Source organism: Stigmatopora argus, chromosome 5 (genome assembly GCF_051989625.1).
Source record: "Stigmatopora argus isolate UIUO_Sarg chromosome 5, RoL_Sarg_1.0, whole genome shotgun sequence".
Lineage (NCBI taxonomy): Eukaryota > Metazoa > Chordata > Actinopteri > Syngnathiformes > Syngnathidae > Stigmatopora > Stigmatopora argus.
Window position 1 is genome coordinate 10,872,568 of NC_135391.1, and position 15,410 is coordinate 10,887,977.

Sequence of the window (15,410 nt, forward strand, 5' to 3'; positions counted from 1 at the left end):
AATACAGCCAATTCAACAAACTTGTGTTTTCGCTTGCACGTGTCTTGATATTTAGTACTTTTCTTTTTGTTGTTATTCAGAGTAAACTCCACGTACAAAACGATTATACCCTACACGAGACAAACATTGAAACTCCATGCTTTAATTCATCGGTGAGACCTTAGTGGTGGCTGCTGTTGCAGTTAGTAACACATCTAAAAAGAGTGGCATCTGTGGTGGCCTCATTGACAAACAGCGTGTGACCATCTAAGCCAATGAACAACAGAAATGAGCGCGCTGAGACTCTCTTCCATTCTTTCTCCCTCGTGGATCAGAACACTCGATCCATGGGAAACCCTTGCGCACAATGATGATGAAACAATGCGGCCCCAGTTCTGTAGCATCCCTGGGGGGGCCACTGCAGGGCCATGGATCCTATAACCTGTTCTGGATACATCAGCCCCTGGGGACCAACGTGGCTTTGGTAGTGTTTTGCAAACTGTGTTTGGTTATCAGTACGGCACAGAAGATTCAAGGGGTGGCAAGCTTATTTCTTTAGTTAAATCAGTAAAATTTTCCAGATGACTCTAAAAAGCCAAAAACATAACAATTCATATGGACATCAATGCAGTACCAATAGGAAAGCCTGGGAGTATGATTAGCAAGTCTGCACTTGTGGGGTTGTTGCTCAGACAGCCACACAAAAGCACCCCCGCAAAAGTAAACACCCATGAAGACAAAGGAGAAAGATTTACCTAATTCTTTGTTGCACTTTTCTTTTGCTGCACTTTATGGCACTGTGCTCTTGTTTTCTTCCTAACCAATCTGTCTTTATGCTTGCGGAAAACAAAAGACTGTTTTTGCTTTTACACTGTGCGTATGTCACAAATTCAGTGAGAATCACTAGGACAAGGGTCATGGATCATGGAGGCCCTCCTGTTAAATCCATTTAGGCTATACTATAGGATGTTTTGTTTTGTGGGTTGAAAACTACCTTCATAGAGGATCATTTGAGAATTTAAACACATATCATCGGTTCATGGTGTCTGTTTATCTTAGAATATACCTACTGAGTGGATGATCGAGATAGCCATAAATATTTTGTGTGCAGAGATGATGCGATACTTATAGGTCAGAATGGAAAATTGAGGCATCATATATAAAGTGAACAAAATGGAAATCTGTTGTTTGTTAGTTAGTTCTTCTCGGAAATAGCAGAGTTGGCCTCCCCACAATGTGAGATTTGGTAAGTGTTCACGTGTCTGTTTTTGTGCACGAGAGCAAGTGAAATTGCTGTTGCAACTCAAAAAAGGAGTGCCAAACCTGCACTCTCTTTGTATGAGTCACGAGTAATATATCCAAGTGTCTGGATCTTATTGTTACTGACAAAACAGAACAAAAACTGTAACTAATGCCTTCTGAGAACTAATAAATAAATTCTGTTGTGACAACTTTAACCAATTGGTTCTTTGTTGTAAGGTCTGTATTTTAATGTATGATATTGCCATATCAGCCTATTTTACCAACATTTAATTGTACAGATGCTCAAGCAACCACATCAATCATCAACTTGTGTAAGTTTTTCTCCATCTGCCTCGATCTTATAACTCCCCCCCACCTATACTGTGTTCAATTCAAATTCCTCTCACCAATAAAGCCCTCGACCGTCAGTCACAGTCCTCGCTCACAGACCTGTTGAATAAGTCACATTTTTGTGGAATTGTATTTTTTATCGGTGACAAAGAACAAACATTATACAGTATACTTAAAACAATAACACTGATAGCAAAAGACGTTTTGGCGCCTGTTTATCTAATATTAACATTTATTCTAATAACTAGAGCCCAAACAACACAATATCAGTTGTTTACCAAACTCTGTCGTTACCAACTCCATTAAAGTTTTAATCTTTAGTACCACTTCCAAACAAGTCTGCCATCTCTGGAAGTAGAGGGCATACAAAAACACAACAGAAGGTCCTTTCTCTTCTTTCCTGCTCAGAAAAGCTCATTACTCCTCAAACTTCCCGTGACCCCAGTACCCCTGTAATCATCCCTTTCCCTCTACCTTGATTCCCACCGCCTCTCCCACTTTCCCCCTCCCTCTATCATCCCCCCTACAAGGCAACAACTGTGACTTCAGTGGCACCGCCTCCATTCTCTCTCACTGGTTCTTTCATTCACAGTTCCTTCACTTTTCTGCCTCTCTTCACGCCTCCCACTCCTCATTTTTGTCATACTCTCCACCAAAGAGCAACCCTGTCTGACCAGCGACAAAATTGCACCCCCAACCTCAACCACGCATTGACAGAGCTTTAATTCTGCCATCAAGTGCCTCAAGGTCAGCGAGTAAGTTTCTATCAAATTATGCATTTTTTCTAGTTATAAAACTTGTGTGTGGGACACATGGTGTATGTGCTGTTGTTTGAGGTAGTGCTCTGTCAGAGTTGTTTCGCATGCCACATGTGCTCCCTCATTCAGAGTATGTTAAAGAGCTTCCCACATTTTGAGGGCTTGTGAAATTGGTTCATAATGTTTGGATTTGCATGGATTCTGAAAAGTGGAATGCTCTGCTGACTGCAAAGCAAAGGGTGGGGAACAATTTTACAAGTCCATATGTGATAATGTCCTGGGGAAAACATGATGCAATAGACTAATTGACCACTTATAACAGCTCTGAGCATGTCAGATTGGTTCAGAACTTTTGACTGGCCTTAAAGACCTAATTGGTTTCAGATCGTTTATTTTCTGCAAATAATTTCTTCCAATAATGGTAAACTGGAATGGTATTGCACAAAACTAGGATTAAGACGTCCAGGATCAATCTTAAAACCCCAAATTAGAAACTGTTGGCTTTATCTAAGATCGTAGTGTGTCCAAGTCTACAGGTGGGTTGGGGTCTCACAAGAGCCCCTTGGGCCAAATATTATTAGTTCAAACAGTGCTCTAAAATTAATTTCCCATTGATAGGAGGTGCAAAATAGATAGAAATTACAAGCACTTATGGTGAGAAATGTCTTTAATGATTACTTTTGCATTCTTAGCAGAGAACGACTTTTATTTTTTTCCACTGGAACAGACCAAAAGTTAAAATTTGACAAAGATGATATATCAGCAAAGAAAAATTATTATATTGGTTGACAGAATGGGGGGGGGGGGGGGGGGGTGGTTGTCATAGGCCACCAAGATGTCAATCAAAATTCAGCATTTGTTACGATTTTGTTTCCAGAGTGTTCCACAATGACGCAGATCAACGGGGAGGACCCGCAGAGAGCCCGACGAGGCCTCCGGCAGATCCGAGCCGGCATCCAGTCCCGCTCCCTGGTAGCCAGGAAAAGATTTTCCAACATCAGCAAGAATGACGTAAAGGGCTTCTTTGTAAGAAATGCCTTTGTCATATTCACCGTGGCAGCGGTTATCGTTGGTGAGTGAAGATCTCCTAACTTTAATCTTATTGGATTATTCAAACATTCCCATCAGAAGACATAAAAAATAAAACTGTTGTCTTTAAAAATGAACTGGTTAGGTGCTGTTCATTGTCATTTACGTAGACAGTGAAAAGTGAAAACTACATGTAGCTATTTTTTTAAACATTTGATTTGTTTAAGTACCCTAAATGTAATGTATGCACAAATAGAACAAATGAAAGGCCTCAACTGGACTGGAGGCCATGGAAGGAAGGGGAATTGGGTGCTGTACTCCAACAATAAATTGAATGAATACAAGATTTCAAAATTGTCCCCTGACAGAAATATTGGAAAATACAGATTCATCCTCTATCAAATTTTAAATATTTCAATGTTGACCTTTTTTTAAATACTTACCTGTCATTTAATAATGTTTTTTTAAAAATCAGCGTTGTAACTAGAAATCTTGTTTTTAATTGTATTATCATCATTAACATTCGGGCACATCAACGCTGACAGAGTAAAGAACAATATTATTATTATTGCTTTTTAATCAATAGCTCCAAAGAACACACGCAACAGTCTGAAGATTTAAAAAAAAAAACTGGAGGGCAAGGGAGAAATGGAGCCTAGGTTCCAGATTTTCCAAGCTAAATTTAAAGTTGTTTTTTTTAAGATGCTAAAGTCCAATTTCAAATTGTTGGACCTGTGTATTATTGTGAGCACAGTTCGAAACTGATGCGCTGTTGCGTCGCACGTGTAGGTGTGGTTTCCCACATTAAGAAAAAAAAAGTCTAGTTGCACTCTGTTTATTGCAAGGGTTTGGTCTCAGGATAACATCGGGGTTTAATTCAGCGCATTAAAATAAAATGACCACTATCTGCCCAATTCACAATACAGGTTCTCGACTGGTTTTGATTAGTCCTGTCTTCCTGAACATGTGCACCAAATTTTGTGACATTGTGTACATAGCACAAAACGAACCAGCTGTCTTGGGAATAAATAGAAAGTTCCACAAGTAAGGTCAGAATGAAACCTATGGAGACCTCACCCGACCTCTTTGGCTGACATCAGAGCTATTGAGATTAACCTTTGAACTATTCTGTGGCAGGAAATCGGGTGGGGGCCCACTCACGTGCTGTACCCCTGCTAGAGCTACAGTCCATTTGTGAATCAGCTACTTGGTAGACTATGGGCTTCACTTAAATGACAGCACAGTGACATAAGCTCTTAGAAGAGGATGCACGTTAATTTCCTAATAGAACCCCCTGCCTTCGTCTCCACCTTTAAGTGAATTTCCCACTTTTTTGTGCGTGTTTTAACAACCCTCGACAGTGTTGACTCTAATTTCAATGCATAGATTTTTTTTCATTTTTACATTCTCACTGAATATGCAACCATCTGAAATTCCTACCGAACAATGAAATTAACAAACATTAAGTATGTTGCATTGTGTGCATTAAATGAATTAGTAACTTTTAATGTGACATGTTCAGGTATCATCGTGGGGTTTGCCCTGCGGCCTTACAACATGTCCTACCGCGAGATCAAGTTCTTCTCTTTTCCCGGAGAGCTGCTGATGAGGATGCTGCAGATGCTGGTCCTACCCTTGCTTGTGTCCAGCCTTTTAACGGGTCAGTCAGCACCATAAAGATTGCGTGACTTGACTTGTGACTTGTTTGATCCAAGAAATAAATAGATTAAAATTGCCTGAAATTTGATAGGGACTTTTCTGCAACAATAACTTGAGACTTGCTTAAAACAAAGTTACGACTTAAGTATATACTTATCTCCTCTGTTGGGAAACGAGTTACAGACTTTGATAAATAATAAATATTTCCCACGAACTACTTTAAAAAGGCCCTGCTAATTCTGACTTGAACCAGCTTACTGGCGTGATTTTTTCAGGACTCAGAGGGCTGAAAAAAAATATATATATATATAAAACGCAAATGAATTCTTATTGATTGAATGAAAAAACACGTATAAAGTTTTTTTGCACAGTCACAGTGTTGACAACAGTCTTGTTTTGATGTGCATCAAGCATATAGTGCGTAACCGGGTCATTGAGAGACAGATGACGTAATTGTCTCTCGCGGGGACATGACACAGATAAGAGAGGCCCCTTTGTACTAGCACAGCGTAGCATTAGAATTATGCGATATCATATCATGTGATTATTCATAAGGAGAAAACAACAGAATGGGGGGTGTCAGGACAGTTTTTTAATTCCATAGACAATGTTGTAATATATTGAATTATTGATTAGTAACAACACATTTCTAACACGGGGAGCCCGGCGGCTGAGTGGTTAGTGCGTCGTCCTCACACTGGGAGACCTGGGTTCAAATCCAGGTCACTCCACCTGTGTGGAGTTTGCATGTTCGCTCCAGGCCTGCATGGGTTTTCTCCAGGTACTCCGGTTTCCTCCGACATTCCAAAGACATGCATGGTAGGCTGATTGGATACTCTAAATTGCCCCTAGGTATGAGTGTGGGGGTGAATGTTTGATGAATGTTTTGTTTGTCTCCTTGTGCCCTGCGATTGGCTGGCCACCAATTCAGGGTGCGCCCCGCCTCTGGCCAAAAGTAAAGTTTGCCATCCTAGTAACTAATGTAAATTACAATACCATCAAAACATTTGGCCACTATTTTTCGATAGCGGCACAGCTGTGCTCAGGCATAAAAAATGCATTTTTTATGTCATCTGCCAGTGGATGGCTGCCTCCACTTCTTCATGCTTTGACAGACTCCATTACTTATTCTTTCATGTCAAGTATTTGCAATCAGCAACTAGTTTGCCAAGTCGCCTCGTGGTGTAGAGGTTCACTCGCCTGATTTTGGTGCGGGCAGGCGCGAGCTCAATTCCCGCTGGTGGAGGTATGATTGGGAGTGCGGATGGTCGTTTGCCTCTCTGTGTGACTGACTGGTTACCAGTCTAGGGTGTAGTCTGCCTTTTGCCCGAAGACAACTGGGTTAAGCTCCGGCAACCCCCTCAACCTGTTTGAGGATGCATGGAATGGAAGATGAATGAACTAGTTTGCCACATCTTGGCTGTTTATGGTCTTTGGAGCGCTCACGTTTACGGCCATGTAAAGCCCCTCCGGGTCCACCTTACTTCGTTTGACCTCTTAATCACGATAGAAAAACAAAACATTACAATAGACATACATAGCCAAGACCCTGCTCATCTCCTTCACTTTTGTTTACTCATGTGAACTATCTTACTTCTTGAAATATGAGTCCGCTTTCCAAGAGCTAACACAAAATTCTTCCTTTGCAAAACATGGTTAACTCAGCAATAGTTGCAGATGACCACTATATAATTAAGCAGGCATTTTTTGAATTTTTCTCATACTCTTGCACAATGAGGCTGAATGGAGTGAGCGTCAAGTGGCTAATTACGCTGGACGACAGTGCTTGTGTTGAAATAGAGGCAGGAATCCTTGAAAAGACAAGGCTATTATCAGTCATAGTGAAACTAGAAAAGTATGGTACTTGCACAGCGGAATTTGACCACAAAATCCCTTGCACGTTTCAGCATTCAGCAGCATTGTAATATGCCATATGAATTTACAAACTGCATTGAGAGATATTTGCCAGCCATAACAGGGTAGATCAGGTTCCAGAAAGTCTGGTTAATAGGACTCTTTCTTGTGCTCCAAATTTAAACTTCTTCAACCGAAGGGGGGCTGCATTTGTACTTGCAACCCCCCACTTTCCATAACTACCTTTCTTTCGCCCTGGCTCTTTCATTCTTTTGCGTGTAAGAAATTTGTGAGGCGGTGTATGTTGTTGCCCGGACGACAAGTCAGTGATCTGTGTGTGTGTGTGTGTGTGTGTGTGTGTGTGTGTGTGTGTGTGTGTGTGTGTGTGTGTGTGTGTGTGTGTGTGTGTGTGTGTGTGTGTGTGTGTGTGTGTGTGTGTGCTTCTCTGTTTTTAGGCAGACTTAAGCCAAAAAGTTTTCCCAAGCTTGTCATCAAAAGGATACTAGAGGCAGGAGAAAGGGGCACGGTGAAGAACCCTTAAATCCCCTTGAATTACAAAAGAAAAAAGGAAGTGAAATATTTTTGTACACAAAGTAAAAGATGAAAACTATCAAATACGCTGACAAAATGGCCAACATTTTACTAGGAATAAGCTATATTGTGTTCCCACACACACGTTTGTATACAAAGTGGTACATTTTAAAAGGCTGACATCAATGCCGTCACCACAAAAGCCCAGCTTTGCTTGTCTGAAATCTGAATGAATGAAAATTGCATTTTGGGAGGTGACACTTTGAAAGTACAATGCCGTTGTTCTCTTTTCTTCTGAAATCCACACCCACACTATTTCTGTCACTGCCAGGATATCAACTGAATGCAGTCATAACTCTGGAAGACAGTTAAAAGAAGGTTTAGAGAAGCCTCCATTGACTACAGTGGTCATAAAACCTTATGTCTGAAAAGCCCAATGATAATGAGCTTGATGATAGGAAAACAGTCTTTTATCCCCCTAAAAAAATTCCATTTTTTTATAAATATCTTGTTTTTCAATGAAAAAAATGCATATATTTTGACAAAGTAAAAGTAAAGAACTGCCCTTTTTAAAAGGAAAATAGAAAAAAATGTGCAATTTTTATATGAAGGAATTGTATATTTGGGGTAAATGTCTATTTTTTAAAGGTCCGTTTCATGTGATTTAATTTTGAACTCAAATTGAATTTAATTACATTTACTATATCTTTTATTTAAAACTGCAGTGATAATTGAGGCTGCATTATTACACATTTAGTGGGGACAGCATCTTAAATGCAAATTAACATTCTTATAGACTGCTATGTGGTCACTCTAGACTGTTGTTGTATGTCAGATGCCAACACATTCTTTATCTTTGGGTAAACCAAGTCGGTCAAGGACAGAGTGTTAATCGTTAACTGGCACCACTGTGCAGGCAAAGCAGTCACATACGTCTTTCTTTGGGCACAGAAATTCGAATGATTTGCTTGGGAATGATGCACCATTCAAAGGGGCCCCCTGCGATACGATTTCAAAATGAGACCCATTTTAAATATACAAAAAGTAAAGCGGATATGATTGTTCCCTGGGTGCCTTCCAGTAGGTGTTGTTTACCCGCCTGGGCAGGTCACGGACAGATTAAGTTTCTTACTGTGCTTTGTTCCTTCTAAGATACTTGAACAGATTATGGAGATGGGTGTATTCCATCTGTAATTACAGCGCCTTTTCCCAGGCTTTCTTTATGTATTCTCATCGTGAAACACAACTTTATATATTTGCGTCTGTGTACGTGGCATAGTTCTTTCCATTTCCCAAACACAAACACCTGCCTTTGTTAACTATTAACTTTAAAGCTGTTTTGATACATCGTGCCACACTTCAGAAATCGCCTGTGTAAGCAATGATCATGTTGCCAAAAGTTTGTGTATGTTCAAGAAAAAAGAATTAAAGATAAGAGAAATTGCATAATTCTAGAAATAAAGTATACTGATATTTTAGGACAAGTTTGATAGCATACAAATCTGTTACATTTTGTTGGATTTTCTCAAACACAGGGCGCCTGTAAAACTTAAATTTATTAAGGATGTTATAGTGAAAGTGCGGAGAATTGCTGAAATGCTACCTAACAACATAAACTGATGATAGATACTGTTTATAAATATGATTAGGAAACTGGATTTTTATCAGTTAAGGCCGAATTTTGAATGAAGGCTTCACCTCGAATAAATCATCAAGGATACAAAATATATTCTAGTTATTATTGGGGTTGTGGAATTCTAATATGTAATGTGAGCTTTTTTTCTGATATCAGGCATGGCTGCACTAGACAGCCGCGCTTCAGGCAAAATGGGCATGAGAGCGGTGGTCTATTACACTACCACCACGGTCATTGCCGTGTTCATCGGCATCGTCATGGTGCTCATTATCCACCCCGGCAAAGGCTCAAAGGAAGAGTTTACCAACCAGCAGCAGATCGAGAGGGTCAACACCGCGGATGCCTTCCTGGACCTCATCAGGTATGTTGAATTGAATTGAATTGATAGCTTTATTCTCATTATGATTTTAGACAACGGGGGTAGTTGACTTGAGTAATTTAAAGGAAGCGAAATGAAAACACAAAGCACAGAACCAGCACACTCATTGCTTTAGTCGGAAGAGGGTATGACTGCATCAAATCTTATTCTTATGAGATCTACCAACAGTACCTTGGTGACCGACTAATGTGTTGAGCCAATGGTGTAGAATACTGTGCTCAGGGGGTGGCTGGGGAAATGCCTTCACTGTACTGACAGTTTCTTTGACACCCACGACTCAATCAATAGTATGTGATGTTTTGCAGGAATATGTTCCCCCCGAACCTTGTGGAAGCGTGCACAAAACAGGTAATGAATACTATTTAATTCATGATATTTTCCCTTTTTCCCATTCCTGTATTATTATTATTTAAATAATTAATGAATTTGCCTGTAAATGCTAAAAGCGGCTACCTAACATCGGTGTGTCTATCTTTTATCCTATTTTCCACGTTGCCAACTTCAATGAGATCCAATACAACAAAACCTACGTTGATAGAGCAGATACTCACTGTCATTTGCATTGTTTCAATCCGAAGTGGTCAGACAACTGTTTTTGTTTCCATTATCATCGTAAGAACAACTTCATGTTCATGAGCAACGCTTCACACTCACACTCATACCCTACGGGCAATTTAGAGTGTTCGATCAGCCCACTATGCATGTTTTTGGGGGGGTACCCGGAGAAAACCCACGCAAGCACGGGAAGAACATGCAAACTATACACACGAAGGTCGGAATCCATCTGTGATTGAAGCCTCGATAACATAATTGTGAGGCGAACGTGCAAACCACTCTTCACTGTTTTTCCACACAGAGTTATGTTTACAGGAAAAAGTTGAGGAATCAGCTGCATATTTACAATTTTAGGGGGAGGACCATATTAGTGAGGAAAAAGATATCTGAGAAAAATTAGTTTTTGTATTGGATCTCATTAGATTGGGCTCTAATTTAGTTACTCGTAAGCATAACCTGAAATGGACTTTTTTCTGCTCCCTTTAGTGTGGTTGCATAAGTAGAAAAAACAAATAGAGTAGCTACTGTCACTAGATTAGCTGTAGACAGAATTGATGAATGAAGATGCGCGTGTTGTATCTGTGTCTGGAAATGTTTGTTCCATATGCTTTTCTTTACAGATGTAGTCATAGAGTCCGATCCTGAGGATCGTCAAGGCACTGTGACTATATGGCAAGCTATTAAATTGCCACTGTACTGCTACCAGCGTGGCTAAAAGCTTCACTGGCTAACGTTTAGGCGCTTTTTCCTTTTCTTTTTTCAGTTCAAGACGCAGTACGCCAAGAGGGTGGTCCACATCAATGTCACAGTCAACAAGTCGGTGTTCCTGCTCAATGGAAGCAAACTGATGGCAACTGAGGAGATGATCCCCGTCCCTGGTTCCGTCAATGGGATCAACGCGCTGGGCCTGGTGGTCTTTTCCATGTGCTTTGGTTTAATCATCGGGAGAATGGGGGACCAAGGACAGCCTCTGAGGGACTTATTTGACTGTCTCAACGAGGCCATCATGAAGCTTGTGGCAATCATTATGTGGTACGACCGAATAATAATAATAATCCAGTGACACTAAATTTATAAGAAAATTATTCATCACTACAGTTCTGAATCTTGGTTCAATTTCCTATGCCAGTTACGTATTATTCAAATAAATTGGACGACGAGCACTGTCACTAGCAGCCAAAAAGTTAAGTAGTGTCTGACCCAAGCCATTTTTTCAAAAATGTGGTGTCGGTACAGTATCACCAATGGCCAATACTACACAGCTGTGTATTGGAATTGAGAGTAATAAAAACATATTGATAGTCCTATATACTATGCCACCTGAGGAAAGACAATAATTCAGAGCCATTTTGGGTCAGGTATGCCCCCATTGGAATCCTGTTCCTGATCGCGGGTAAAATCGTGGAAATGGACGACATAACAGCAATGGGTGGCCAGCTGGGAATGTACACAATCACCGTCATCTGTGGCCTTCTCATCCATGCCATAGTGGTCTTACCCACTCTCTACTTTGTGGTCACCCGGAAGAACCCCTTTGTCTTCATTGCGGGGATTCTGCAGGCCCTAATCACGGCGTTAGGAACGTCTTCCAGGTTTGTGAGCCATCGTTTGACTACGACAAGGTAGCAGAGTGAGCTCATTTTGCTTAATCTCCTTTAGCTCGGCCACGTTGCCCATCTCGTTCAAGTGCCTTGAGGAAAACAACAAAGTAGACAAGCGCGTAACCCGTTTTGTGCTTCCTGTGGGCGCCACAATCAACATGGATGGCACCGCCTTGTATGAAGCGCTGGCGGCCATCTTTATTGCTCAGGTGAACAACTTCGACCTCAACTTCGGTCAGATTCTCACCATCAGGTAAGCAGTCGCACAAGCTACATTATCTCTAGTATAGCAAATGGTTTGTTAATTACTTCTGAAACTTTTTACAAACTACCACGTAAAAATCTATGTAATACTACTACTTATCTTTTATCTTAAATAGTTTAATTAAACTAAGATCAGATTTTCCTGATTGTAAAAAGTAAAGGAATCTGTAACTTTAGTTACTAAAGCATATTAATTAATATTTTGTTTGAGAAATATTTAGTTTTTCATATAAATTAAACATTCACATGTTATTTTAATTTTCTTGGCTTAAGTTTTCTTCACTTTTTTCTAAATAGATGTATATATTTTGTCTATAAATATTGAAATTCAACCATTTGGGGCCTGCAAGATGTCCAGTAAGAGAACGGTTTGTTGTCCAACCTTTTTGGTATTTTTAATGGTTAAGATAAGTGTTCTATCCATATCATATTCATATCCCAATTTCTTTTATTCCTTTTTGTAGTAAAGATTTTTTGTAAAAAGCTATGTTAGCATAGGAAAAGACCAGAAACTTGCATGCTGCATTCATTATTGTGTCAAAAAGAGATAGTAATTTAAATGTCTCAATCTATACCCCTGTACAGCATCACAGCCACAGCAGCCAGTATTGGAGCGGCTGGAATCCCGCAGGCAGGGCTTGTTACCATGGTGATAGTGCTCACATCAGTGGGTCTGCCCACTGATGATATCTCACTTATCATCGCTGTTGATTGGTTCCTGTAAGTTCTGGTTTTGTCTTATAAACATTTACTTCCACACAGAAATTCCCTGATGCTGGCAACATTTTAAGGCAAGATTATAGAGCCTTCTGAAATGAGCTATAGGAGTGAAAATTTACCAGGTTAACTTCTTTGCTCCATTTGTCAGGTGCTTTTCATAAACAGAGGTTAAAACGTATCAGTTTTTGCAGGAAGCATAGAGGGCTTGTTATACTACCACCAAAGCCGGGAAATGGCTCAGCTCATTTAATTCCCCTTTTCCATCTTGGGTACAGGTTATGAAACCAGAGGCCAGTAAACAATAGTTTAAAATATTCAATATTCCTGGAAGTGCCACAGTGCTTCTGAATATGAACTCTGAAGATTGATTAATGAGGGAACAGTTAGAAGTTTGGAGTTGCAACATAGCTATTCCAGGGCAAAACAAATGATTTTAAGAATATTTGATGATGAAAACAATATGTTCTCTTTTTCATCATTTGTTGATTTGGTTTCTTTGCCTGGTTCCTATTTGCACTTTAACCACAGGGACCGTCTGCGCACTATGACCAATGTTCTGGGAGACTCGATAGGGGCTGGGATTGTGGAGCATCTATCTCGCCATGAATTAACCACAGACCCGGAGGAGAACCATTCGACAGCAGCGGAGGAAGCAGAGAGGAAGCCTTACCGTTTAATCTGCCATGAGAACGAGTACGAGAATGAGAGGCCCACTGTTGACAGCGAAACCAAAATGTAATACAGTTTTGACGCTAACCGCCTTCCAATTTCAAGTGAACGATCAACTTGGGTATGACAAAATAAGAGTATGTTAGGCAAATACCTATTATCTTTTTATATGGAGTATGCCATGTAGCGAAAAAAATACTGTTATATTGTCACTCTGATACAATACCACAAGGCACTCTTCCACTGCCCTGTTCTGGTTCTAATGGAGCCTCGGAAACAATGGAGGAGAACGAGGATATCCTATAATTACTGGTCAGTATGCATAAGGACACAAAAAATTTGAGTGTGGACCACTGAAAATTATATCATTATAATAGGCTAAGCTAAAATATAATAGAATTACTTTTAATATTTGTGTTCTGTCTAATAATACTACTGGTACTGCAGGTGATATGAAAATATTTTTTGTTGTGTGGGAAGAGGGTCCCTCATCATTAAATAAAAGTAGAGAACAGAATGCAAATAAAGACATTTTTCATGAAAAAAATGATGAGGGAAAAAAAACAAGGCCAGCCAAAAACACATTCATTTATTATTTTAATATTAAAATGAAAATCAGAATGCAAAAAGTAACTTATCAGTAAACCTCAAAACCATAAGGAAAAGTATACCAAATGTTCTAAGCCAAATTTTAGATCCCCAAAGTGTCAATACCAAATCTAAAAATAGATATTTTCTTTCGTACATCTCAGTCCCAAAAATGTAATTAATGTACCTATCTTCAAATTCTATTTCTATGTATTTTCCAATTAGTACATTTTAATATGCTTCTCCAAAATGCTGAAAATGCAGTTTTTTAGGAAGTTAAGATTTGTAGATTTTGTTATTGAACTAATTTTGTATTACATAACTCACTGACAATACATATATACTGTAGATATGAAGAGAAGTGTTTCACAAATTGTGGGTTGGAGGCTCCAAGTCTTGAGTCATTTCTTTTTTTTTCTACCAAGGGTAAAAATGCTGTTATCTTTTTTTGATGAAAAATGACAAAAGGGGATTTATCATCTTCATTGTATTCATGGTACATTCAAGAGTTTGTGTACAGTATGTCTGTGATATGTTTTATTAGGTTGGTTTGGGTGATACTGTTTGGAAAAACCTTGCTGTACAGTTTCATTTGGAATATAATTGTTTGTATCGGGGCATGTTGATCAGTGTGTGGTAGATTTAACAATAGTTAAATTGCAAAATATTACTTATTGATTGTTTTGTTACAAATCCAACTGGTCAGCAATTATCTGTACTGTTTATCCTCCTGAGGATTATATGGAATGTTACAAATACAGTTACCAAATTCTACATCAGGTTGTGTTATAAAAAGCCAAAACAATGAGATAGTTCATTTATACACAGTAGCTGCTGTAACATACAAATAATTGAAATATTTGTTGTCAGTCATAGGTTGACTGATTTTTTTTTTAAATAAATGAATTAAAATCAAAACGCTTGTGTATTAATAAGTATTATCAAACACTAATGTGGCATCATTAGTGAAATATTTGGCTTAAAGATGAACTACTATTAACTATAAATTTTAATACAGCTCACATTGTTCAAATAAAACTTTAGTAACAAACATTCAAATGGTCTTCACATAGTTTTTAAGAATTGAACTATCTGACTTTTCTTAAAAATTGTGACTTAGTTAATTGAATTACCTGGATTAAAAATAAGTCAACATTTTGATATGTGGACAAAAAAAACTGTGAAAAACATATATAAAGGGTAATAGCAGAACATGATTTTTGATGATTTGATGATGATGATGATAAAGCCTATGTCTGAACAGAACAGATGTCTGAACAGATTTAATTTTTGAATTTATTTGTGACCAAAAGTATTTTTTTTATTTCATTTGGCAGGGTAGTATAGTTCTAAAATTATTTTCAAAATGTAGAACTGTATAAGGCACAAATAAGTTAGTCACACGTGCAGATTCAGTTTTACAAAAGAAGCATTTGTCATTTGTAATCAACATTAATTCATTTAACTCATTGGCTGCCAAGACATCCAATTGACTTTTGCTGATCATTTTCATCAAAATTTGTGGCATAATTTTGTTACCAATACATCACCTACTTATTATCCGTTAGATATTGAACATCAGACCCACCCCCCCC

At 38.9% G+C, this 15,410-nt stretch overlaps 1 protein-coding gene across 1 annotated transcript; it reads left to right on the forward strand.

Moving 5' to 3' along the window:
- The first annotated feature begins 2,164 nt into the window (after positions 1-2,164).
- On the forward strand, positions 2,165-14,733 carry LOC144074272 (excitatory amino acid transporter 1-like). Its single transcript, XM_077600610.1, has 10 exons — positions 2,165-2,327; positions 3,208-3,402; positions 4,882-5,019; positions 9,196-9,400; positions 9,724-9,766; positions 10,737-11,005; positions 11,332-11,565; positions 11,633-11,827; positions 12,424-12,558; positions 13,087-14,733. The coding sequence occupies exons 2-10, from the start codon at positions 3,219-3,221 to the stop codon at positions 13,295-13,297; spliced, it is 1,614 nt and encodes a 537-aa protein (XP_077456736.1). The 5' UTR covers positions 2,165-2,327; positions 3,208-3,218; the 3' UTR covers positions 13,298-14,733.
- Positions 14,734-15,410: the final 677 nt, after the last annotated feature.

What these genes read in the sequence shown, in the direction of transcription:
- LOC144074272 (XM_077600610.1), top strand. Translation starts at nt 3,219, where the DNA reads ATGACGCAGATCAACGGGGAGGACCCGCAGAGAGCCCGACGAGGCCTC. An exon ending in TGTGTCCAGCCTTTTAACGG is followed by an intron (nt 5,020 to 9,195) that starts GTCAGTCAGCAC and finishes TTCTGATATCAG; the next exon opens with GCATGGCTGCACTAGACAGC. An exon ending in GCGTTAGGAACGTCTTCCAG is followed by an intron (nt 11,566 to 11,632) that starts GTTTGTGAGCCA and finishes AATCTCCTTTAG; the next exon opens with CTCGGCCACGTTGCCCATCT.